The 27,409-nt window shown below is 38.9% G+C and overlaps 2 protein-coding genes across 3 annotated transcripts; both read left to right on the forward strand.

Annotated features, from left to right (window-relative positions):
* Positions 1–1,523: 1,523 nt before the first annotated feature.
* On the forward strand, positions 1,524–4,246 carry LOC109420971 (uncharacterized). Its single transcript, XM_062849203.1, has 4 exons — positions 1,524–1,917; positions 1,977–2,172; positions 2,774–2,933; positions 3,175–4,246. The coding sequence occupies exons 1-4, from the start codon at positions 1,790–1,792 to the stop codon at positions 3,690–3,692; spliced, it is 1,002 nt and encodes a 333-aa protein (XP_062705187.1). The 5' UTR covers positions 1,524–1,789; the 3' UTR covers positions 3,693–4,246.
* An 8,234-nt stretch (positions 4,247–12,480) lies between these two features.
* LOC109429550 (UDP-glycosyltransferase UGT5-like) lies at positions 12,481–26,706 on the forward strand. 2 transcript variants are annotated; one of them, XM_062849202.1, is made up of 4 exons: positions 12,481–12,737; positions 12,803–13,598; positions 26,060–26,276; positions 26,338–26,706. In XM_062849202.1, the coding sequence occupies exons 1-4, from the start codon at positions 12,501–12,503 to the stop codon at positions 26,624–26,626; spliced, it is 1,539 nt and encodes a 512-aa protein (XP_062705186.1). In that variant the 5' UTR covers positions 12,481–12,500; the 3' UTR covers positions 26,627–26,706. The 2 variants fall into 2 exon arrangements, with proteins under 2 accessions (XP_062705186.1, XP_029720092.2); XM_029864232.2 differs by lacking the exons at positions 12,481–12,737; positions 12,803–13,598 and adding exons at positions 23,615–24,118; positions 24,192–24,987.
* Positions 26,707–27,409: the final 703 nt, after the last annotated feature.

A 27,409-nucleotide genomic window follows, 5' to 3' on the forward strand; every position in this document is an offset into this window, starting at 1 on the left:
TATTAGCTTGTGGAATTCTTCCAAACGCACCCGGAGTCGCATGGTGACGACGAAAGTTGAACATTATTTTCATAACAGCAAGTGCCAGGTAGCTGCCGATATGAATCGGTGCAAACTACGCGAGGCGATGGTGTTAACGGCAAAGGTGCTGGTGGTGTTCGATCCCGGCGGAGATAAACAATTGAATGCGAAAACGAAAGCGACGAAGTGGTGTATATATATCGGTGACTATGAACAGCGAGAGCACACATGCTAAAAATGTGAAAGCAATTCCACGGCAAATAGGGAAATAAAATAATTCGACCCGCTACCAGTTTCACCGGGGGAGGCTGTTGAGAAAGATTTGAGTTTGGTGAAACTGGCAACACGGTTCAGTGCCAAAGCAGAAAGTAAACTGTTGTGGTAAGAGGTGGACGTAGTGCGAATAAAGAAAGCAAAATGTAAGGGAATTTTTAGTGTTAATTAATTAGTTTGTATTATAATAAATGATGTATTTCCAGCATTGAAGCTGCTACAACCAAAGCTGCTTTCAATTTTTGTATATTCGTGCCAAAGAAAGTTCACCCCGCAACAGGAACCATGCCCTAATACCGTGTATTGGTACTTCGCACTCACATTTTGTGAATATTTTTAATTGCTTGTTTTTGTAAATATGTGCCAAATTTATTACGCCTAACTTAAGAAGGTTTAATATGCTAATGATTGAATTAGTTACTTAGTTAAAAAAATAATACACTTAGTAAAATATTTAAATTTTTGTCAAATACATGGTATTAGGAGGCACACAGTATATGGGCTGACACGGTAGTTCAAGGATAAGAGTGTACAAATTGTTTTCATGAGCTGAGCTATGGACTATCTTTCAACAGCTATATAATTCTAATATTGCAGCTTGTGCGGATTAAGGAACAATTACATGAATTTAATCAGGGGGAAGGAAAAAGTTCAAAAAAAAAACCTTTATAATAGCGTTAAAGGTATTTGAATAGTTGCAGTTCACTTAAACCTAATATCACAGACTATGTGGTAAATTTTGCAGCAACGGTTCGTAGCATTTTCAGAGACTCCCCTCTAAAATGCTACGTCAATTATGGACGATCCCTTACGTGAGTGATTCAATTCTGCAGCCTCATGAATATCAACGATTGTTTTCGTCACATCTTATCTTCTTAGCTATCAATTGAAAGACTTTTCCTATTACCATTGCATATATTTTTTTATCCTGAGGCAAGCACAATGATACCGAAGACTACTTTATCAAGGGAGCCAAAAAGAGAAAGGTGATTAAACGTCAGATAGCCTTATGCCGATAGGAACGGACCCGTTAAAACCCGCCGCGCCGTTGCCGGATTGGCGATCCAAAGCCACAAGGCCAACGTAAACACCCCATCACGTTTTTAATGTTCTTAAAAAAACAAACACACCACTCAATCGTTATCGATTCGATAGTGCAAACTGCCTTATCACATCCAAACACGCATTCATCTATGGCTCGCTCCAGGACTCTCTGAGTTCATACGCGTTTAGTCTACTGGCAGTTGCAGAACGCTCTGCCAGTAGGACTGAACGCTCTACGCGTTTCAGTCCTACTGGCAGTTGCAGAACTCGCGCTCCTTTTTCGCATAATTCGTTGTTCATATTATAAGTGTAGAACGTAGATAATAAGCCCATGTAGTGGAATTGAAGAAGTTGCAAATGAAAAAGTGAAGTGTTTTCTCAATTTTAACTAGTGTTTCAAGGGAAAACCGTTGTTAAACATCATATTCGTTGTCGTCTGCCGTTGTCCGCGATGCGATCCAAGTCGCTGCTTCACCTGCTACGTTTGCTTGTGACGCTTGTCCGTACGTTTCAAGCACACGCCAGCAGTCGCTCAGCAAGTTCGCTTGAATATAAAAATAAAAAAATGGACGTAAAGCGGTAAGTATTTTTATTAATTTATAGAAAACGTTTTAATTTACGACTATTTTCATTTATAGGGTCAAAATAACGAACCGGAAGCAGTTTGACCATCTGGTTCAGTGGATGGAGAAGAACCCAAAAGTGGCCAAAGGGCAAAAGTTTTGCGAGGCGATCGGAGTGAATTCGGATACCTACGAGCAAAAGTGGGCAAATCTGTCCGTGGCGCTCAATAGCCGCGGACCTCCGACTCGGTCCGTAAAACAGTGGCAGAGGGTAAGCTACAACCTTGATATAGGAAAGCAAGATGTTTTACTTTCTTAGAATCACTGTTAATTTTGCTCTGTTGGGGTGGAATAACTAACATAAGAGGCCAAGTACGTCACGCTCCTAGGGGGGAAGGGAGTTTGCGGTTGCGTGACCAACAAGAATCAAATCTGGCGTTTGGTTTGAATGGTCGATTCTAATTAGGAATAACAGCAAACTTAGGATTTGTTCGAAGTTGTTGGAGGACGAATTCCTCCACCACCTCGAAAGTATCCCCGTCTATCGTAACATTACTACCCATTTTTGGTTCCGCCTACCAGCATGAAAGCCCATACTAATAACAAAAATCATAACAATAAACATTGCTGGAGACAATATACCGGAAATGCTTAGTTTTGGAGTTATACATTTTGTCCCGCTAGATTGCGATCCTGGCCCTTAGCGGTAACATAGATGATCCACCGAATTTGGTCGCAACATTAGATCTATTCAGTGCAATTAGTACGATACATATCCGAATATGATTTTAAGCTCTAGTCATATTAGCAAAAGGCACTCATATAAAAAAAAATCTCTTGGCAATACAATTTATTCACTTTCTACTTTGTAGGTATGGAATGATTACAAGCTGAAAATAAAAAAAAAACTGGCTTACAATAAACGAGAGGCCAACGCAACTGGTGGTGGGCCGAACACCATGAAAGTTTTAGCCCCGACCGAGGAGGCCGTGGTGAAACTGATGTCACTGGATAAAACTGTCAACCATTCCGGTAAGTGTATTGTAGCTTAAACGCACTTAAAAGTATCAATAATAGTTTTTATAACTTGTATGAAATCAGAAAAAAAATAAAACAAGCAATTCAACATTTTCCCAACATCAATTGAAATAAGATAACCTTAAAAATTGGTTAAAAGAATCAAAAGTTATTAAATTCCAAAAAAAAGGAAAAAAAAAACAGAAAATTGTGATTTTATTCTCAGTTAACAATATTATGTCTAACTTATTTATAGGGACAGCATTTGGTCTTAACCGCAGGCCACCACTACCAACATCATCAAATGGACATGGTAGCAATCAACCCTCGACGAGTCGATCGCCGCCAAGATCATCGCAGTGCTCTGACATGGACTTTGCCGAAGAAGAGGAACAGCATGTGGACGAAGTAGGACAGACTAATGACGAGGAAACATTCGAAGTAGAGGCTGAAGAACTTGAGAAAACCCCAAGAAGCAACAATATCCGCTCTCATTCCACACCGAACAGTCGGCAGCAGAAAAGGAAGACCGAAAACAGAGATCAGGATTTACGTTTTGATATGTTGACTGAGCAGACAAGGCTCTTGAAAAACATAGTAGAGCACACAGCAGAGTGTGCACGCTATTCAAGAAAAATGTACAAGCTGCGAGAGGAGGAGTTCAACGAGCGAAAAAAGTACTGGCTTCAAAAACAAAAGGACAAACAAGATTACAAAGTGCAACTATTGAGATACAAAAAGAAAAAACTTGACCTCCTCGAGAGAAAGGGTTAATCAGAATGACAATATAAGTACTAGAAGAAGACTACGCAGGCAGAAGAAGGAAGCAATCGGGGGATAAAACAAGTGAACGAGAGAGATAGAGAGAGAGCGATAGGCAGAGAAAGAGAACGATGGTAAAAGAGAAAAAAAAAACAAGATAAGAAAAATTTAAGGCACAAGAACAATGAGAAGATAACAAAGAGTTTTAGAGTAATAATGTGGATATAATAGTTGAACCAAAATAGTAATAGTAAGCGAAAAAAATATACAGTAACTAGATAAGAAGAATACTTTAAAGAAGGATAAAGAAACATTTATTGAAATGGAATGCAAGAAATAAAATGAGAATAAGAAAAAATAAAACAAAACCGGAAAGGAAGATATGAAGAAAAATGGGAGTCCTGGAAAAAGTAAATGTGCATGTGCCAGTGCGAAAAAAAACAATAAGAGAAAGAACAGTAGACACAAACTTGGAAAGAATAAAATCCTAAAAATGTGGAATTTGTGAGGTCATTAAACAATTTTAAGAAATTTATCAATAAAATAAGATATCTAACAAACTTGAACGGTCACTTCCAAATGTTTGAGAAAAAAATATTCGTTTGAAAGAAGACGGAAAAACCTGGAAACAAGGGATATGTTATTCTTTTGCTTTTTGAACTACCCAGTAAAATGATTAAATCTAACTCTGTTAAAAGGTGTGAAAAAGGATAATTTGAATATTAAGTATCAATAGACCCTAATGCCAAATGAGCATAAATCTGAGAAACAATAATTACTATCATCGAACGGGTCGTTTAAAAAATCCCAATCGACTACAGCGGGGGAAGCCCACATGGCATAAAGTTGTTTGGCAAAAGGTCAATAATCATTTGACAATTTTTTTTATAAAGCATGCGTATATATCGTGAAAGCTCTCAGTTAATAACAGCACTCTAAAACCGCTCAGCACTAAAGTGCATAATTTCCAGGCTACACCAAAAATATGTAACCCTTGCACATTTACAAAATCAGCCCCTACCAGGGCCCCTACGTCCACAAAAACGTGAAATTCGTAAAAAAAATGTACGGCAATCTAGCTAGGTTTACTAGTGACCATGGTAAACATAAAATATCCACATTTCGCATTTAGAAGAGTGTACGAGCTGTTTTCGTGAATTTGTTACTGTTACACATTTTTGGAAATTATGCACTTATGAGTAGGTCTTACACATTCTAGGTGCTGAGCGGTTTTAGCGTGTGTGGAAGTGCTCATAGAGCACTAAGCTGAGAAGCAGGCTCTGTCTCAGTAGGGAGTTTACGTCAGAGAGAAGAAGATTGGCTTTATCTACTATATAGGGTGGGGCAAGGCAAGATAAGTCACCTAAGGATGGATCACCATAACTTTGTAAATACAAATCGTATTGGTTTGTATTCGTCCGCTACTCTTTAATACACTAGTTAGCTATACTAAAAGTCGATAAAAAGTTCATTAAATACAAAATATGATGTTAAAGAACCAGTTTTAAAAAGTGATCGATTTTGCGCCGTGAAAAAAGTGCGGGGCAAGATGGGTCACCTTTTAAGTAATTCACATTTTCTCAACGAAAAACGTCAAAATATAAGATTCGTCCCGCATTCATATATGCTCCATATCCATATTGAGTAAACAAGAGCTACTAGTAAACATTTTATGTATTTATTTGGAATATAAAAAAACTTTACGATTTGAGTGATCCTAAGGCGACTTGAAAATCGATGTTTTCACTAAAAATTATCATAATTTTATGTTATAATTTTGGGCGTTCATTCCGCTTGATTGAAGTCATTATAGTCTTGTAATAAAAAATAAATAACTTTTGAATGCTCCTAAAATACGTTCGAAATTGAAGGTGACCCATCTTGCCCCGCGGCCGTTTATATGGAGATTATATGGAATGTATTGCATAAGAAAAATGGCTAAAACCATTTTATTTTTTATTTTCAATGAGAGAATATGTTTTCAATTAATGTCCCAAACTTTTATATATTCATGCTGGTCATCTAACAAAATTATTAACATAATCAAAACATGAGAAATGCGTCCGAAAATGGCACTGACCCATCTTGCCCCGCCCCACCCTACATTGTACAAAGAAGGCCTAATGGTCAGTAGATGAATTAATAAGTATTGCATTACACACAATCTTGCAAGTAGTGAGTTTATTTTTCATAATTAATGTTCATGTACTTGACAGAACAATTTTATGTAATAGAATACATGATTTCTTGTCGGATTTCATTAGCTGTTGTGTCAAGGTCATCTTCATTTAGAGGATCATCATTTTCATCATCAATTTGCTCCCACTGTATATCATCTTCTGGTACATTGAATCGTTTTCGCAAATTGTGCAAAGCGCAAATAACATTCACTATTTTTGCTGCCTTTTCTGTCTTGTAATGCAACTGACGTGCTGCCAAAATACATCTGAACACATTTTTCATTACTCCTATAGTTCTTTCTATAATGTTTCTTGTTTTAGAATGGATTTGATTAAATTTTGTTTGTCGCGAAGAACTTGGGACACTGCCAGACGTGCGGAATGGTGTGATCAAATACGGTCGCAAAGGATACCCAGCATCACCTGCAATAAAAGTAAAAAGGAATTATTTAGTTTTTGTCGTTGTTAAAGTTATACATATCGAAGCCACACCTGAAATATTAAAGAACACAAGCCGAATGAACCAAACATCGCTCTGAGCTGAACATTTATCGATTGCCAACCCGCTGGAACTGATTAACCCTAAAAGGGATACCTTCATGGCCTCAGTTTCGTCACCTCGCTGAGTGTGTTCCATCAAAGACGAGCTCTGAAAGGCGCTTGGGGTTCAATGGACCCCAGGTATCCCTTTTAGTGTTAAACGAACAAGTTTCCAAAACGGAACTATGTTGTTTGGTTCCTTCAGCTCGTGCTCTTGAAACTTTCGGCTGTGGCTTAGATTTATAAACACCTAAATTTGCATTGAAAACTCGATTTGAAATTAATTACAGAAAAATTGAGAACAGATTAGAATCCAACTATTGCTTTATTTCTAAAGTTGATCATGATTAATCATTAATGTTTAAGATGTCACATACTTTAAGAATTAAATTGAGAAAGTTACGTAATTACGATTAATGTAATCAATATGTAATAAAAATGTGTGAATTTGAACAATGATTTTTGATTAATCTTAATCATTAAACATGATTCAAGTGTGGAAAAAGGAGGTGTTACGACTAAAAAGATTTGAAATTATCGTTTAAAGAATGGTAATTGAACACAATACATATAACTCTTTATTAACGAAATTTTCAGACCGGGGCTGATTCATCAGAGAATTATTGAAGTTTTGATAACAATATTTTTTACTGATAAACGATTCAATTTACAACCAATTTAACGTAGACTGCATATTTACTTATCCCTGTTTCAACTATACGTCTTTATTTACCCGAGGTAATAAGCATGGATCCTGGAAAACTGCTTTGAAGTTGATTATTGTATTATTTCACGTTTTTCTAAAAATCCAAGTGCTTCTGTTTCAAACGCGTATGTTTCTCATTATATGAATAAAAAAAACGGACGAACCTTAGCTTTTGAGATTTGTGGAAACATAAGCCGCACCTAAACAAGTTCAATCACAGTCACGTATTGTTCTATATTTTCGGTGAGTAATATACATACACACACACAGACAAAAAAACTCACTGAAGCGAGGTGTGAAATCAACAGGCAAATTTCGCTCTACTTAGAAGATAAACATTAAGAAGCAGAGCACATGCTATTGCAAAGTTTAGGAGGAACGATAACTAGCGATTAAGCCCAAACAAACATTTAAAGTTGATAAGTAGATCTATAGAGCCAACAAGAGCATAATATTCAAAATCACTGAATATAGGAGAATGTTACTTTTCCTTTCAGTTTGAAGATCTGTTAAGCGTCGGCTAACTAATTTGTCGCATGTAAGTCCCATTTATTAGGTAAAAGTCGTAACAGTCTTCTACAGAGGCAATTGCGATGTTCAATCGTTGCGCCCCTCCCGGACTCAACCCTTTATCGTTTGGTCGATCAAAGACGGTCGCTGTAACATTTAAGCTTCTCGGTAAGTTAAATTATTATTTGAAACAGAAGCTTAGGCTTTTCTATCAATAGTATGCATACACATATAGATGATACTGTTGGTCTAAAATAACTTATTAAGATCGATATTTTTCCTTATTGGTCTCAATCCGCTTTGATATCTTGTCCAACTAATATAGATATTTGCTCCACACAGAGAAAAACCCTTTGTTCAAATCGGCTGTTTTGTCACTTTTTTATTTAGCGCTTCCGTGTTGTTTGCTATGGACCACATTTTATTTATACTAAATTGAAACGACAGCAACTATTACCCCCATCCAAACAAGTAGAGATTAGCGCGCGCGTCGTCGTCGTATGTATATTTTATTATGCAATTTAAACAAACTGAGTAAGAATTTATCTCTATCCACAATCCGATTAAACAGAATAAGTAAAACCAACAACACACATCTGTAAATTGTAAGAAAGTAAACATAATGAAAAACAATAAAAAGAATACTGTTTGCGCAGTATTAAAGGTGTAAGAGAAAACTTAGAACAGTTCGACTTTCACTTGACGCTGGAACGGAAAAGAAATTCATTAACCTACACTCTATTAATTGTGCTTAATAATTGTCGCTACACGTACCATTGCACCTGGTCACACGTATCATAATGGACATTTCTCAGATGCTTTATGCTTTCTATACGAAAACAGCTTTCCTGGGAAGCTGGCTGGCTGCACGGTATATAAAACTGCGTAAGTGTTTTGGGTGAATTCACTTCATTCGGATCTCGGACTTCGACAAGGCAACGGACTCTTTTCTCATAAGTGTAATGCGACGAGCCGAACTGAACAACCGGATTAAGTTTTGTAAGATATCCGGTCAATTTGTGTGCTTTGCTGTCGACATGGACATTATTGCCAGAACATTTGGAACGATGGCAGAGGTGTACATGTACACCGCCTGTGATCGTATAACTGCCCCACATGAACAGGAAACCCTGCAAGATGTGACTGATATGCGATTATAGACAGTAAACCTTCCTAAAACCTGAAGCGGCTGGTGAAACCAAGCCTACCTTGAAATGGTGCCATCAGTGGTAGTCGTACCTATAAGTATACTACGGGCTTCAGATGAAACTCAGCGTATCTACACTCTGGAAAAAAATGGGAAAACCAGGCAATCCTCAGGGAATTTTATTGAACAGAGGAAAACATGGAATACTCAGGAAATATTATGAATACTCTGGATTTTTTTTCCTCCGATAAAAAGTAAAACATAGGGTCGTATGAATAAAAAGTGGCGAACATTACTGCTTGTAAATCTACTCAGAAGTAGAGTCCATAGAGTTGGCACTGTTTGAAGAAGTTTTCGAAGTTTCTGGGAAGCCAACGATTTCGATAAAATGCTGCATAGCATATTCATGTGGATGCGGATTAATCTGTAAGTTAAAATCCGTCTAGAAGCTCCGCTAGGTACAAAGATTTGTCCACAAATTCTGGCAGAGTTTCTTCGTGGAACTAGAAATAGCTCTTGGAGAGCCTCCCAGAATTTTTCACAAGATTTCTTCCGTATTTTTCACGTAATTTTCCTTGGTACTCCTTTTTAAACTCTTCTCGGAGATTCTTCCGGATGCCTATCAGCACTTTTTCAAGATTCGAACCGAACAATTCTTTCCGGAATTCTTTCATGTAAATCTTCCAGGATTCCGACTCGTAGAACTTTTCACGGGGAGCCTGCTTAATTGTCTTCCGGAATTTCTTCCCTAAGTTTTCCAGGCGTTGCCCCCAGAGTACCTCGTAGGATTTTCCTGGAGTTGCTCCTGCATTTGCGCAAATGCTCATAAGAGTTTCTGTTAGGAAATTATATATCGCAGATGTTATCGCAGTTTCTCTCAGGGATTCCTCTTAAGGTGAATATATGACGAAGCCACACCTCGAATTTTCAAGAGTACAAATCTGAAGAACCGAATGTCGATTTGAGCTGAAAAGTTGATCGATTGGTTACCCGCTGGTGGTGACCAATCGATCAACTTTTCAGCGCAAACCGACACTCGGTTCTTCAGATTTGTGCTCTTGAAAATTCGAGGTGTGGCTTCGTCATATATTCACCTCCGTAAAAACATCTGGGGCCCAATGAAAATGTTTAGAAAAAAATATGAATTAAATGAACGAAACCGAGTTTTTTGGGTACAGTGACGTAGACAGATATTTTCTGTGGGAGGGATTTTCGACGATCAATGATGGTTTTTTTTTTAATTTGAATCTCACATTTCGTAAGCAATGATGTCATGTACGTTAAATTTGAGTCGTTGCTAAAAAAAATAGCGGCGCAGCCAAAAAATATTTCTTCTGAAGGCGTTTTATGCTGAAAATTTGTTCTTCAAATTATGGCTTTTGGGGGTGGCGATTTAAACAAATTAAAAATTGGTAATTTAGCATTAGCATTAAGCAAGTCGTACAAAATCGTAGGTGCTACAGTCCTGGACCGCTGTTATGAGGGTTGCCTCCTTCCCGTCCGAACCAAAGGACTAATCTCCGACTCTCAGACAAGATTGACGCAATCCTCCAACGGTCGAGTGCTGCCCTGGCCACGTCTTTGCGACAGCTGAGGGATGGGAAAGGAAGATTAGTTGGACACCTAAGAAAGGTATGCAGAGACCTCTACCTCCTCTCTGACCCAGGTGTCACGGGAATGTGGGTGTTATTGCTGGAAGGGTTAAATTCAAAGGAAACGTTTGGTCAACGTCATGTGCGTAACTACAGCGCATTTGGCCCCTCAGTTTCAATGTCGTGCTCGCTTGTTATGCACCACAGCCAGCGTGCTTGACATTGTAGCTGAGAGGCCGAATGCGCTGTAGTTCCGCGCATGGTCAACGTTTAGGCACTACAACGATATGGAGGAACAAACTCACCAGACCATACGAATTCCAGTACTCGCGGAATGCCATTAGCATCTCCTGGACATCCAGCAGCAATATCTCCAAATCAAATCTGCACCGCGCCCGTCCAAACACAAATTCTCACACGATGATAAATATCCCAATTTTGAAGTAAATTTACTTTAATCACAACTCTCCCGGACAACTGAATTAGGCACTGCTTAAACACTCACGATAAATACGGAAAATGAAAAAGATTTGTAGGATTTCGGTATGAAAAAACTACAATCACGAATTATTCTTTTCAAAACGATGCCCAAATCGACAGTTCAGACAAATGTCACGTGCACTTTCCAAACGAAACACTTCCGGATGGCGTAGCACCACCAGCCGTTTCACGTTTCGGAAGGGAAAATCCAAACAACGCGGAACCAAGAAAAACACGACAGATCAATAGGAAGAACACGCCGCGATATAGGTATATACCCCTATGAAACGAGTGTGTTTTCCGAAAAAGCTACTGATCGACAGAACTTGTGATGAAAACAGAACAATACATACCTAGGCAATCGGGTGATTGAATTTATCTGCCAGTCTTGGTAAGGTGGTATAATAGAGGTAATAAACTATAGAGGGAGAATGTCGCTGGCGTCGCCGCCGCAACATCTCTTGCTGGCGAAGATAGGGAGGGATATAAGTGTCAAAGCAAAAAAGTATGCAGTTTGACAGATAGATACCCGGGATGTTTGCGAACGAGAACAAAGGGAACAGCAGCGACATTCGTCCTCTATAGTTTATTAACTCTATTGGTGGTATAAACTACCAACCAAGCCGATCTGTTTAAGCACAGGTCGTACGGCAGAAGTTTCACGCATTCGATGTATTCGTTCAATACATGGCCTACTTGCCTAATTTCACCTCCTATAAAAAATTTCATTCTTGTTCGCAACCTAGCGAATACTATCATATCTATCATTTCATTATCCACTTTGATCTCATACTCTGAGTAGAAAAAGACCGATATAGCCACAAAATCATCAAGTTATTAATAGAATACGGTCGATAAATCAGAATATGATATAAAAAGGTTTCGACAGCTTTTGAAAAATAAGTCGCAGCCTAATGGGCAGAGTATATTGCAAGAATGTCGGACAACAACCGTGGTGTTCGCTACTGATTGACGCCAACGTTTCGCCACTTTGGTATATCCGAGACATTTTAGTGTGATCCTAATTGACATGCTGTACACATAAATGAACGTATGTCAATAAGCCACGGTTTTACATGTAGGTATATTTCTGCAGTTTCAGCAAAATCAAAGATTGTCTTCGTCACATTTTTTCTTCTGATACCCTATGTCCAGAGAATCTAGATAATTTGCTGGTCGGAACGGATTCATTCAAACCCGCCGTCGCCGGATTGGCGATCCAAAGTCACACGCCTAACGTAAACAATAAACACCCCGTCACGTTTCTAATGTTCTAAAATACAAAGACACCACTCAATCGTTATCGATTCGATAGTGCAAACTGCCTTATCACATCCAAACATGCATTCATCTATGGCTCGCTCCAGGACTCACTGAGTTCATACATCGCTCTACGCGTTTCAGTCCTACTGGCAGTTGCATTACTCGCGTTCCTTTTTCGCATAATTCGTTGTCCGTATTGTAATCGTAGAGCATAGAAGATAAGCACAAGTTTTCATCTTAATAGTTTTTAATCTATAATGTTTCTTTTGCAAAAGTGAAGTAATAGTGAAGTGTTTTCCAAATTTTAACTTCAAGCGTAGACCGTTGTCAAGCATCATAATCGTTGTGGTCTGATAGTTCGCGATGCGAACCAAGTCGCCGCTTGACCTGCTACCATTATGGATGGCCATAGGTATCACCTTACTGGGTCACGCCTCCGCCTACCGGATATTGGGTCTTTTCGCGCATCCCGGCTTAAGCCACTTCAAGGTGTTCCAACCCATTATGCGTGGATTGGCCGAAGCCGGCCACCAGGTGACGGTAGTCAGCTACTTCCCATCGTGGGACGAACCGCATCCCAACTACACGGATTTCTCTTTCCAAGGACAAAAGTTGATGACCAATGCATTCAGTCTGGAGGTTTGTGGTCGCCGATGTCGGGTTTGTTGAAGTTACATAATTGATGCGTGGTTGTGTGATTGCAGGGCTTCTCCAGACGAACGTTTTTCGATAATTTTGTGGAGTTCTACGAGCTTGTCAGATGGGCATATGAAACCTGTTCGGCGGCCTTGAACTCTCCTGCATTGGATCAGGTGTTGGCGTTGCATCAGTCGAAGCCGTTCGATATACTTGTGACAGAGTACTTTGCGACTGATTGCTTGCTGGGGATAAGTCATGTGATGCAGGTACCCCTGGTGGGACTAAGTAGCAGCGCCTTGATGCCATGGCATTACGAGCGGGTTGGCTTGCCGGATGATCCATCGTATATTCCTTCCGAGTTTGGTACCTTCTCCGAGCGGATGAACTTTTGGGAACGGGTCGAGAACTGGTTCGTTGTGAGATCGACGAATTTGCTGTATCGTTTCGTTCAGTGGAATGATGATCGTCAGCTGATGGCCAAGTTTGGTAAAGGTCTCCCAAGTGTTAGGGAGATTGCCCGGAACACCAGTTTGATACTGGTCAATCAACACTACAGCCTTAGCGGGGCGCGACCATTGGTTCCTGCGGTCGTCGAAATTGGCGGAATACATATTCGGAAGCAGAAACCGTTACCTTCGGATATTCATAAGGTGTTGGACGACTCTCCTGAAGGTGTAATTGTGATATCGTGGGGATCCGTTCTGAGAGCTTCTACGCTACCGCAGGAGAAACGTGACGCTATATTGAATGCTTTGCGGCGACTTTCGATGAAGGTGCTTTGGAAATGGGAGGCCGATAGCCCCGAGAGCTTACCGGAGAACGTGATTGTACGAAAATGGCTACCACAACGGGATGTTCTATGTAAGTCAGTTTTGTTGAAGTACCTATTGATTTTTAAGGAGTAACAGCATGCCGAACAAAATATTAAAATAGTAATTCACATGTACATTGTGGGTCCATATCGCCATATCGTGGTATTCTGCATAGCGTCCTATTTTAAGGATATCCAAAACGAATTATTTTTTGCAACTGTGTGCTCAATATTTAGAAGCATTGTTTTTGGATTTTCAAAACGAATTTATAGAAAAGTTTTCCAAAAAAACTCTGGGTTTTCTTGAGTATTTTTAGTGGATTTTATTAAGTAGTTTTTAAGGAGCTCTCAAACAAAAAAAAAAGGAGCTTAAAAATTATTTCCGAAGAACTACAAGCTCACCAAGTTTCACGACAATCTGAGATGCACTATATCGTTTTTCTATGGAATGGCTGTTTGAATTTCACACACAAATAAACTTTTAAGGTCAATTATCTTGCTAACACGTCATAAACTAAATGCCTTGGGGTATATCCTCGAAATACACTCGGCTAAACGAATGTCCAGGCAAAAAAATGACATTTGAAGGGTTTTTACTCTCGTTTTCGTTTCAGTGTGTATGTAAGTGTGATGTATCATCTTTTCATAAAACAGTACTAGATATACTATCACTTACATGAAAAAGTTTTATCATAAAATCTTTTGTATGAGTTTCCTGGCACTTTTTTGAAAATTTTCGGGCCTCGGCTAAACGAATGTCTATGATTGACAATCATTGATTGTATACAGCCATTCCATAGAAAAACGATTTAGTGTAACTCCGATTATCGTGAAACTTGGTGGGTTTGTAGTTCATTGAAAATAATTAGACCCGTATTCTTTTTATTTCGTCATAAGGGTGACCAATTTTCAGATAGGGTGGTTCTAAAAACCAAGGTTTTTGAAAACTAAAAAATTTCAGAAAATCATATTTTTTGAATCAGTTAACCTTGCAAACGTGAAAAAACTAATATATTTGCATATTTTTTTTGCACAAAAACACAATAGCATTTCCTGGAAGAATCTTTACAGGAATTACTGGAGGAATCTGGAGTCCCTGAAGCAATTCCTGTAGGAATCTCTGGAGAAACTCCAGTAGAAATGTCTACAGGAATTCCTGACAAATTCCTGGAGAATTGCCTGGAAGAATTTCGTAGGAAATTCCTACGGGATTTCATGAAGAAAATCCTACGGGATTTCATGAAGAAATTCCTGGAAAAATTGCTGACATAATTTCTGAAGGATGCCCACAAGCAATTCCTGGAGAAGTTCTTGGAGAAATTCCTGGATAAAATCATGAAGGAATTCCTGGAGATATTCCTGTGCAAATTGCCGGAGGAATCCCTGAAGGAATCTCTAGAGAAATTCTTGAAACAATTACTGGATGAATTAGAGGAACTCTGGGAGAAATTTCAGAAAAAAAAAAACCTATAGAAATTCCTGAAGGGGATTCTAGAGCAAACTCCTTAGGAATTCCTGGAGAAATTCTCGATGGAATCGAAATTCTGAAGAAATCCCTGGAGGAATCCTTGGAAAAATTCGCGAAGAAATCCCTGGAAAAATCCCTGAAGAAGTTCCTGGAGGAATTTTTGGAGGAATCTCCTATGGAATTTTTAGGCGAATACCAGGTATTTTCCTGAAGAAATCGTAGATGCACTTCTTGGATAAATATTGCAGGAATCTTTAAAAGAGTTCGTGTCGGAATCCCTGTAGCAGTTCCTGAAGGAATCCCTAGAGGAATTTCTGAAAAAAAACTCTAGAAGGAATCCCGAAAGCAATTTCAAGAGGAATTTCTTAAGGAATTCTTTAACAGTGCCTGGAGGATGTACTTAATAAATTCCTGGAGGAGTTCCTTAAAGAATACAAGGAAGAGTTCCTGAAGGAATCCCTAGAGGAGGTCCTGGGGAAATCTTTCGAGGAACTTTTAAAATAAGCTGTTCTTTCTCATCACAGAAAAAAATCCCGAGTAAATCTCTAGAGAAATTCTTGGAGGAAAATCTGGAGGATTTCCTGCAAGAATCCATGGAGGATATCCTGAAGGAATGCATGTAGGGATTCCTGGAGGAATCTCTAGAGAAACTCCTGGAGAATCTCTTGAAGAATTCCTGGAGGAATTCCTAGAGAAATCTTTATAGGCATTTCTGTAGGAATCCCTGAAGGAATTTTTAGAAGAATCCCTGCAGCAATTCCCAGAGGAATCTCTGGAATAATTTCTGGATGAATGCCTGAAGAACTTCGTGGAAGAATACCTTGAGGAATTCCTGGAGAAATACCAGAAGGTATTTCTGAAGAAATCGCAGATTGCATTCATGGAGAAATCCTGAACTCCTTGTGGAATCCCTGTAGCTCCTGCAGAAACCCCAGAAGGAACCTCAGAAGCAATACCTAAGGAAATCCATGAAAATTTCCTGGAGGAAGTACTGGATTGATTCCTGGAAGAGTTCCATGGGAGCGTCCATAAATTACGTCAGGCAAAAAAACGCCCATTTTCAACCCCCCTCCCCCCTATGTCACACTTTTTGTGTGAGACCTCTGAAATTTTGGTATAGGTTGTCACACTTTACTGAACCCCCCTCCCCCCTAAAAGCGTGACGTAATTTATGGACGTTCCCCAAGAGAAATTCCAGAAGAAATTCTAAAATGAGTTCCTGGGAGAAAACTTGGAGGTATTTTCAAAATAATTTCTGTAGAAAAAAAAAATAAGGAGTCATTCCATGCCTGCAATAAATTCTGAACGAATTATTGTTGTGATCTTTGGATGGACTCCCAAAAGTATGCTTTGTACAATGTTTTAAGGAATTCCTGGATTAATTTTAAGATAATCTCTGATTAATTTTTTTTTAAAGGGTTTCTGGAATATATTCCTTCTGAAATACTTCGAATTATTCCAGATTGATTTATTGGGGCGATCTCTAGTGCAATTCTTGACGCAATATATATGAAGAAATCCATGAAGAAATCTCTGAAGGAACACTTGAACAGTTTGAAGAATACCTAAAGGATCCCTGTTGTTATTGGGAATCCCTGGAGAAATTCCTGGAGAAATCCTTGAAAAAATCACTGGAACAATCACTGGAGGAACGTCTAAAGATTTCCCAGGAGCAATTCCCGAAGGAATGCCAGGTGAAACCCCTAAAGGAATTCTTGGAAAAATCTCTGGAGCAATCCATGATGGAAAGCTATGGAAAAATCCTAGAGGAATTCGTCGATGCATCCTTGCAGAATTATCTGTAAAAATTTCTGAAGAAATCGTGGGAGGAATTCCTGAAGCATCTCTTGGAACATACTTTGAAACAGGGATGCCAGATGATTTTTTGAAAAATCTGTATCTCTTTTTTCAATAATCTGTATCCCATACAAAATTTGGGTGAAAAATCTGTATCCCATACAGAAAAAATAGCCCATCTAGCCCAAAAATCTGTATTCCATATAAAACGAAATCTGTACGGATATTTTAAAATCTGTATAATACAGATAAATCTGTATATATGGCATCCATGCCCTGAAACAATCACTATCCGAACCCTGCAAGATGCCCACGGAAGAATTCACGAAGGAGACATTTTTGGGGAAGTCCCTTGAAGAATTCTTGAAAGAGCCCCTGGAGAAGTTCCTGAAGAAATACCTAAAGGAATTTCTGAAGGTATCCTTGAAAGAAATCTCAGGTGTTTTGCTCTTAGCATGACGTTTGTTTGAATTGAATATTAGTGAAACTTCGTGAATTATATGCTAATACACTCTATAGCAGCATATGGTTCTACATTGTCCTTCTTTTTCCATACCGGAATCTTCCGGCATATCTGGAAATTTGGCATGTTGTTTTTGTATTTTATGAATAAACATCACAAAAGAAATTTCTCCAAGAAAACCAGAATTAGCAAATAAGTTAAAATTCACAAATACAAAGAAATTAAAAAAAAAAAAAAAAAAAAAAAAAACTTCAATCTTTTAATAAAATTTTACTAAATAACAAGCTTGGTTGAATGGCTAATCAACCAAGCTTGATATTTAGTAAAATTGTATGAAAAGATTGAAGTGGTTTTCTTGGAGAAATTTCTTGTGGTTATCGTTTAAACAATGTTTGATAATTGTGAATAAACACCTCAATTATTATTATTTATTATTAGTTTATTTCTTGAAATATTTTTTTTTTTAACTTAAAAAATCTGGTGGCCAGGGGGGGGGGACGCTTCCTTCTGCCCCCCTCTGGCTACGCCCATAGAAGTAGGTCTGTGTCATTTGGCATAAAGTCATTTGGCATAAGGTCACATGGCATAATGGAAACTTAGCATAACAAAGAAGGGTGCATTTCGATTATGCCAAACACCCATTATGCCAAATGACCGTTATGCCAAATGTCTTTATGCCAAGTGACCTTATGCCAAACGGCTTTATGTCAAATGTCCCGCTCCCTTATAAAACAAGGACCAAATGTATGTCGATGTGGCAGCTAAAACATCATCGGGACGTGGATACAGAGACCGGGAGTTTGATTCCGGGAGTAGCGTCAGATAATTTAATTGTTCTAGTTTTAAAGTTTTAAACGCAATAGTTTTAGTTATGCAAATAATAGCATGTTCTTTACAGTGAAACAAGTTTGTTGCTTCTAGATGTTTGAAGAATAAAATTCAAAACGTGGAGATGCAGCGATTCGCGGTCTTTATAACAACGTTTGTCTTACTAACATTCTCTCCCATCCTCGATGACCGTAAGGAGTGGCCGGCGCCGTTATTGACCCTATTAAAGTTGAGAGCTCTCGAACTGTGTACATTGAGAATAGTAAGCTAGTCCCAAGCCCTATTCATTGGTTCCCTGTGCAATTTCGATTGCTCTGGTCAATCACGGAGTAGCAACTACGAATTGTGCGGTCATCTATGCTCATGCTCATGCTCATGCTCTAGATGTTTGAAGGATAAAATTCACTATATGCACAGAAACTAAGTGAAATTTAACAAATTTAAATGTTTTGGCGTTTCCTGATTACAGTCAGAAACTGTAGTCTGTGTCTAGTTAACCCATATCCGCCCAGCGTCCTATTTATAGGACAGATGCCCCGAACGCCCAGCGTCCTATAAATAGGACAGTCCTTTTGATGTGAATATCTCCAGAATTATGCAAAATTTTAGAATACTTTGTTCAGAGAAGATGCTCTCCACACCCATACCTTGCTCATAGTGGACAATATAGTTTGTGACTGGTTCACTAGGTGGCGTAAACGATACTGCAAAGATTACATATTGTCACGATCTATGAGCTACATTTCCAATGCGAAAATAATTTATTTCCCTGGAATCTTGACAATAATTAATGATTTATAGTTCATTTCTTCGGCAGAGTTGTTTATCAATACATATAAAAGTCAATGTATGTATGATTGTATGTTTATATGCTTGTAGGTATGTTTATATGTTTGTATGTTTGTCTATTTGTATGTTGATATGTATGTATGTATGTATATATGTATCAATGTACCGGCATAACTTTGGAATGCGTCAAGAAATTTCAATCAAATTTGGCATACACATTCCTTAGGATGTGAATGTGGTAGTAGGGGATTCAAGATGGCGGCTTAGGTTCCAAGATGGCGGTCAAAACTCCAGAATATATACTTTTTAACGGCAATGCTGCCTCGGATACTATGCAATATGGGTATCTATCGAAACACACCAAACATATCAATTTCCTTAGGAGATCAGTGTGTGGAAAAATGTAGTAGAGTTAGGGATTTAGGATTAATCTTAGATTCTAAACTTAATTTCAATGACCACTACAATACCATTATACATAGGGCAAATAACATGCTTGGCTTCATAAAACGCTTTAGCTTTAATTTTGACGACCCCTACACAATAAAAACATTATATGTTGCCTATGTTAGGTCAATTCTGGAATATTGTAACATTGTCTGGTCCCCATTTCAAAGTAAGCATATCGATCGAATAGAATCAGTACAAAAGCAATTTCTATTATATGCTCTTCGAAAATTAGGTTGGACTACATTTCCTCTTCCATCTTATGAAGCGCGCTGTAGGCTTATCAATATTCAAACACTGAAACAGCGTCGTGAAACTGCAATGGTTTTATTTGTTAGCGACATCGTTTCGCAGCGAATTGATTCAACTGAAATCTTATCAAAATTAAACTTTTACATACCCTCACGGCAATTGCGAAATCGACACTTGTTTAAAACTACCCTTAGTCGCACAAACTATGCCAAAAATGAACCTTTGAATCAAATCATGAACATTTATAATCAACACTGAAACTATTGACTTAACTATGTCGCGGCATAATTTAAAGAAATATTTTAACACTATAAGAAATAACATCAGTAAAGACTGCCCCAGAAAGTATGGACGCACCTAGTCTTCAGTTGTCTGGGCGTGATTGATGGTTCTTGTTTCGAATTTCGTTTTGACTGTTTCTGCTCACTATAAGATCGATAATTCAAACGTTCTTTGCCACGATGAACATTGGAATTCGAAATGATAACTTTTTTGGTCATACCCCGCTCTGTGTAAGTTAGAAGGTTTTTTCTTGTGCTCAAACACCTTCATTATTTGTTTATCCAAACGAGGGTTAGCAGGATCTTCATTTTTCTTCCAATTTTTGCCTATGCTTAAACGTGTTATCCCCACCATGGTTGCTGATTGCTGCTTGCACGACTTTCTCACTTACTCCCAACATATTTTGCTCATTTCCTAAGTGACCTTTCAAACTCTGTACATCGTTTGTGCACATTTTTTCGATGATGTTTCGCTGAAAGCTCATGTATTTTGAAACGAATTGATGGAATTGCAAAAACCGCTATACAAATGCTGAGAAAATAGGTTGACCAACAAAATGTAGCTTTCAAAAAGAACTAGTCATCAATAGTTTTTAAATGCCAGTATTTTCTTACTGCGTCCATACTTTCTGGACCGGTCTTTAGTAGTACTTAAAATATTTAAAAAGCACAAATTATGCACACATCCACCAGCATACACTATTTATATATTTTCTTATATGTATTTTATTAACAATATGTACTATAGCTTTAAGAAATGAAACAAAAACTGTATGTATATGTACTAGTCTACGTTGTTTGACGAAACTGAATAAATAAATAAATATCGATCGAGCTTCATAAGTAGAACTTAAAAATGAATATCCGACGCCATTTTGAAATCCAATATGGCGGACCATATCCAAAATGGCGACCATGGAATGGTAGTTCGATATGTAATACCATGCAATATGGGTATCTATCGATCGGGTTTGATGAGTAGAAGTCAAAAATAGATTTTCAACATAATTTTAAATCCAAGATGGCGGATCATATTCAAGACGGCGGCCACGGAATGCGAGTTTGAGCAATGATGCCATGCTATATGGGTATCTATCGATCGGGATTCATTGGTAGAACTCAAAAATGAATATCCGACTCCATTTTGAAATCCAAGATGGCTGACCATATCCAAGATATCCAAGGTATCTATCGATCGGGCTTCATGAGTAGAAGTCAAAAATCGATATTTGACCCTATTTTTAAATCCAAGATGGCGGACTATATCCAAGATGGCAATCATGGAATGGTAGTTTGAGCTATGATACCATGCAATATGGGTATCTATCGATCAGGCTTGATGACTATGGTACGGTAGTGGCTAGGGCAAACGGTGAAGAAGGCGGTCTGGTAGAGGGTTTGGGTGAAGGATAGAGTAGAGGGAGTGGAGTAGAAGGTTAGGGTAGAGGATAGGGTAGACGGTAGGGAAGTGGGTAGGATAGAGAGTTGGGTTGAGGGTGCGAAAAGGTTAGGGTAGAGAGTAGGGTAGACGGTACGATTAAACACAATATAGACTAGAGGGTACGGTAAAGGATAATGCAGTGGTTATGGTAGAGTATAGGGTAGAGGGTATGGCAGATGGTAGGGTTGAAGGTTATGATAGAGGTTTGGAATAGAGGGCAAAGAAGACAGTAAGGTAGATGCTAGAGAGTGGGGTGAAGAATTGAGATGAGATTAGATGAGCTGAGGTTTTTTTTCGAGATACCTTCAGGAAACAAAAGGATTTCTTCAGGTGTTTCTTTCGAGAATCTTCCCAGGTTTATTCCAAGGATTCCTTCAGATATTGCTTCCGAGATTGCTGTGATTCTTTTAGTTATTCTTTTGTGCATTCCTTCTGTGATTTGTGCTGGAATTCTTTCAGAGATTCCTTCCCGGATTCCAGCTGTGACTCTTTAAGAAATTCCTCCCGAAAGAACAATATGAAAAATATAGATTTCTTCCGAGATTTTTTTCAGGTAATCCTAGATCATAGAGACATCTTCTATGGTTCTTACAGGAATACCTGCTCAGCTTCTGACCGGCAGGACCAGAAGTTATCAGGAGTCATGATCATCTCTCTAAGAATTCCATCAGGTATTCTTTACAGGATTCCTTCACGAAAAACTTCAGAGTTTTCTGCCAGAATTGCTTTAGAAAATCCTAGAAATTTTAACCACCGTTCTTTTATGGAATTACTTTACAGATTCATTTTAGTATACTTTCAAAGTGTTCTGGCGAAACATTAATGAAATTCTTGCTACGAGCTGGGATCCTTGCTCGGAATTTATACAGCAATTCCTCCCGGGATTTCTCCTGTGATTATTTCAGGGATACCTATCAAGCTTTCAGCTGAGATTCCCTCAGAATTCTACCAGATATGCCTCTCAGAATTCCTTCAGTAAACCTTTCGGGATTCCTTCAGGGATTTCTACCGGGAATGTTCTTCCCCCAGCGTTATGTTTTTCAGGTTTTTGTACTATTATTATTATTATTATTATATTTTATTAAAGACACTTTATCAAATAAGTTGGCATTCGTGTCCAAAACTTTTGTACGTAATTCTAAATTGCAATTGGTAGACCGAATAAAATTGAATTTTTGGGTGGTTGTAACATTGATAGTGCCCAGACTGGCACCATTAAACCCACATATTGTTCACGAATAAAAAATCATGGAGTAGTGCAAACATAAATGGAGAGGCCGTGTAGAGTATACCTGGTTGAAATTTTATATCAAAACATGGAATAATGATGAACCTGGGCGTGTTAGTGGAATACCTGTAAGTACGAGACACTGAAGACGTATGGTGTATACGTATGGTGAGTACGTAGAGAGAGTTTGTGGAGTACTAAAGGAAAAACTCAATTACTTTATTAGAAATCATTATCTGTGTAAAATCTAACTTCTACAGTATTTTAACGTTTGGTTATGCTACACATAGTGAGCACTCTTTATTTGATTTGTTACAAAAAATAAATTTGAGAAATGTTGAATATTGCAGTCGAAACTACATGAAATTACAAGGACCATACATTGCATACTTTTAGGCGTTTATCGGGTTGTATTTCTGCCCCAATTTAAAAGTTCTTTTTCTATTCTTTTTGAGTGGTTATCATCTCTCTCACTTGTTTGGAGCTGTATTGTATCTATACGGATCAGAATATAACGATAGCGTAGAAGTTGTGCTGAAATAGAGCTCGAGAAAATTATCAGATATTGAAGACCTACAATGAAGATTTTTTTTGGAATTATACCATAGACTTCCATTTTTTTCGTCAAATCATGTTTATTTTATTGGAACTTGACCTTTGATAACAAATTTATTTGAAGATTTGAATTGTGAGACACCTTGGGCGTTAACGGGTTAAGATGGAAGAAACTACTGCTCTGCCGTTTCCCTGAGGATTACGACCACCCAACACAAACTAGTTAGGGTTATTCAATACTATTTCTCAAACTATTTTAAGCTGCACGCGCTAACATACATAAAATCCGTTCCCGTCAGAGTTCGCCCGCATGACATCATCAATTCAATTCAAACAAATCTGTAAAACGACTATTTTAGACTCGGTTTAAACTTGCTTCGAACAAATCGACCAATTCGACAGTGTCGATCCTCCATGAATGGTCTAAATCAGCAGCCTCATCAAAATCGACGATTGTCTTCGTCACGTTTCTAGTTGGTATTCTTCAAAAATAAAACAAACACCCATTCAATCGTTACCTATCGAATCGATAATGCAAACTGCCTTATCACTTTCTACATCCAGTATGCATCCATCAATGGCTCACCACTCGATCGGATCGGGACTCTCTGTGTTAGTGCATCGTTCCTCGCGTATCAGTTCTCAGTCAGCTGGCAGTTGAGTAACACGCGCTTCTTTGCCGCCCGTATTATAAGCGAAGAGTGTTGTCAATCATCATCATCATCATCATCATCGGTGTTCTTCAGAGTGCGCGATGCGGTTCAAGTCGCTGCTTCACCTGATGCTACCGCTATGGGTGGTCGTCATAGGCTCTTCGGCCGCCTACCGGATATTGGGTCTATTCGGGCATCCCGGCTTGAGCCACTTCAAGGTGTTCCAACCGATTATGCGTGGATTGGCCGAAGCCGGCCACCAGGTGACGGTGGTCAGCTACTTCCCATCGTTGGACGAACCGCATCCCAACTATACGGATTTCTCTTTTCAAGGACAAGAGCTGCTGACGAATGCGTTCAGTCTGGAGGTTGGTTGGTGGTCGGTCGTCGATGCCGGCTTTGCTGAAGTAATATAATTAGTGCGTGATTGTGTGCTTGTAGGGCTTCTCCAGGCGGAGGTTTTTCGATAATTTTGTGGAGTTCTACGAGCTTGCCAGTTGGGGGTTTGAAACCTGTTCGGCGGCCTTGAACTCTCCAGCTTTGGATCAGGTGTTGGCGTTGCATCGGTCGAAGCCGTTCGATTTACTTGTGACAGAGTACTTTGCGACTGATTGCCTGCTGGGGATAAGCCATGTGATGCAAGTGCCCCTGGTGGGACTAAGTAGCTGTGCCTTGATGCCATGGCATTACGAGCGAGTTGGCTTGCCGGATGATCCATCGTATATCCCGTCCGAGTTTAGTACATTCTCCGAGCGGATGAGCTTTTGGGAACGGTTCGAGAACTGGTTTGTTGTGAGATCAACGAATTTGCTGTATCGTATCGTCCAGTGGAATGACGATCGTCAGCTGGTGGCCAAGTTTGGTAAAGGCCTCCCAAGTGTAAGGGAGATTGCCCGGAACACCAGCTTGATACTGGTCAATCAACACTACACCTTGAGTGGAGCGAGGCCACTGGTTCCTGCGGTTGTTGAAATTGGCGGTGTACACATTAGGAAGCAGAAACCGTTGCCCACGGATATTCAGAAGGTGTTGGACCACTCTCCTGAAGGTGTGATCGTGATATCGTGGGGATCTGTTCTGAGAGCTTCTACGCTACCGCAAAAGAAACGTGACGCCATATTGAATGCTTTGAGGCGACTACCCATGAAGGTGCTGTGGAAATGGGAGGACGAGAGCCCTAAGGGTTTACCAAAGAACGTGATTGTTCGGAAATGGCTGCCACAACGGGATGTTATATGTAAGTGATTCCAGCATACCGTTTGTTGAATAGAATATCAATTCATATTCAATGAACGGCTAGTGAAAAGTGAACATCTTCTGGTCGAGGAGCTTAGAAAAGTAAATGAATTGAAATTAACGTCACATCGCACGCTATGTCCAAGGGGAAGTATTATGAAAAGTGAATGTACCTCAAAGTTTAATCGTTAGGACCGTATTTTTGAACCTCTAGATTCAGAATATGTACGATTTAAAATAATCCATCTTGGTTTTTTTTTTGCATACATTTTTATATGGGATGAAATTTCCCTAAAATGACTTTTTTCGTCATTTGTATGGGAAAATAGGAAACAAATCAAACAAATTGAAAAAAATCGAAAAACCCAAGATGAAATATTTTAAGCCGCACAGATTCTGAAACTAGAGGTCCAAACCTACGATCCTATGGAATAAAATTTGAGGTGCATTCGATTTTCATAATACTTCCCTTTGGACATAGCGTGCATCGAGTGGCACGTAGGTCTTCTGGTAAACGTTGGATATCCATATGTAGACGGATTCCTGCTGGAACTTCTACAGAATAGAAACTTAAAGAAAAAACTGTTGCCATTTGCTTATGATGAAGCTTTGCACCAAATCATGTAGTTTCGAAGTATTGACGACTGCATTCCTTGGAATAGTTATTGTTGAAATGCTTTAAGTCGTTCCTGTTCTTTTCTCCGAACATTTTTTTCAAGAGAAGTAATGAAAAAAAAAAATCAAGCGGATTCGTTGAAGACCATTCTGATGGAATTACTTCAAGACTTTGGACAGAAATTATTCGCTAATTTTGATAATTTTAAATATACCCACTAACAGCCACAAATTTCTGGTTCAGATTTGTCTGATAATTGTAGTATTTTGCAGGTAAAGTAACAAATACGTCTTTGGAGTAAAACATGCGTTCTTCTTCTGTGTATTGTAATCGGTATTACAAATAATATACTGAATAACATCACAAGTAGTACTCAAAATACATATTTTTTGAGAGTAGTTTTCAGAAAAAGTTACCAGCTACTCATACAAATATTCATTCCTATCATGCATTCTAGGTCATCCGAACGTCCGCATATTCCTGTCACACGGTGGATTACTGGGCGTATCGGAAGCTGTACACTGTAGCGTTCCAGTTGTTGTGACCCCCATCTACGGCGATCAGTTCATCAATGCAGCTGCCTTGGTCAACCGGGGTATGGGAGTTGCGATGTATTACGACAAAATCACGCCGGAGTACGTATACCAGTGTGTACAGGCGGCCCTTCAACCAAGGTAAGATAACTGTTCCTTCACTTCAGAATCGATCTTTTTTAAGACCTGAACGGAATTTCAGCGTAAGGGAGGCCGCGATTGCCGTATCGGCGGCCTACCGACATAGACCTCAGACTGCTCTGGAGTTGTCCGTATGGTCTATCGAGAACGTGCTGAAGAATGGAGCACGTCGATTGGAAAAATCGTACGGAAGCGAACTGTCGGCGGTGGTTTACAACTCTTGGGATGTGGGGCTAGTGTTTGCTGGAATGGTGGCCTTATGCTTGGCTGTTGTAGTTACGGTAGCAACAAAATTGTTGAACAAGAAAAGTAATGCGCGAAGAGCTGCTAAGAAAAGTAAAAGATCTTAAGCTCAAATAGTTGTAGAAAAAAAATATCGGATAGCTCAAATTAATCGGAATACATGAAGCACGATTGCTATAGTGATGAATATTGAATGTTTTTTTGATGCTACAGATAAGTATTTATGATAGTTTTTTGTTATCAGTGACGCGGCTTTTTGATTACAGTTTTTGAGTGAGAAGAGATAGTTCGGGCTCACCAGTTGCAAAAATTGCGGGTGCCGACAAGTGTGTATGGCTTACCTCACGTCTCCACTAGACAGAAATGTCGTGCTATTTTGATGTCAGCAGAAAGAGAAAACGTAACAGGAATGATCAACACCACTGCTCTGCATGCAAACGGCGAGAGAATATTTCTATCATGACACAGCTGTCCAGAAAAATGGCAAGACATTTCTGTCTACTGGAGACGTCGGGTTAGATTCGCTTATGTCCGCGTTCGATTAGGAGTACATCACTGGACCCAAAGATGGAATTTTATCGGTGAGTTCGTTCCATATTAAAACAACTATTTGATGATTTATAAAACAAAACCATTTATGTATTGACCAACAAGTGTTGAATGGTTCGTCACGTCCGTCAAGTGTCGGCACAAGTTTCCAAATCACTTTTTGTTATTTCATATTTTTCATTCATTTATGTATTGACAAAATATTTTGAATGGTGTCTGCATGTGTGAAGTTTTACTCATAATGGATACATGTTTTGATACCAATAAAGGTTGCATGAATCACATCACTTACCAAAGTGAATCCAGATCATTTTTTTTTTCGTTTATTATAGAGGTTTTAA

This window comes from Aedes albopictus, chromosome 2 (assembly GCF_035046485.1).
Source record: "Aedes albopictus strain Foshan chromosome 2, AalbF5, whole genome shotgun sequence".
NCBI lineage: Eukaryota > Metazoa > Arthropoda > Insecta > Diptera > Culicidae > Aedes > Aedes albopictus.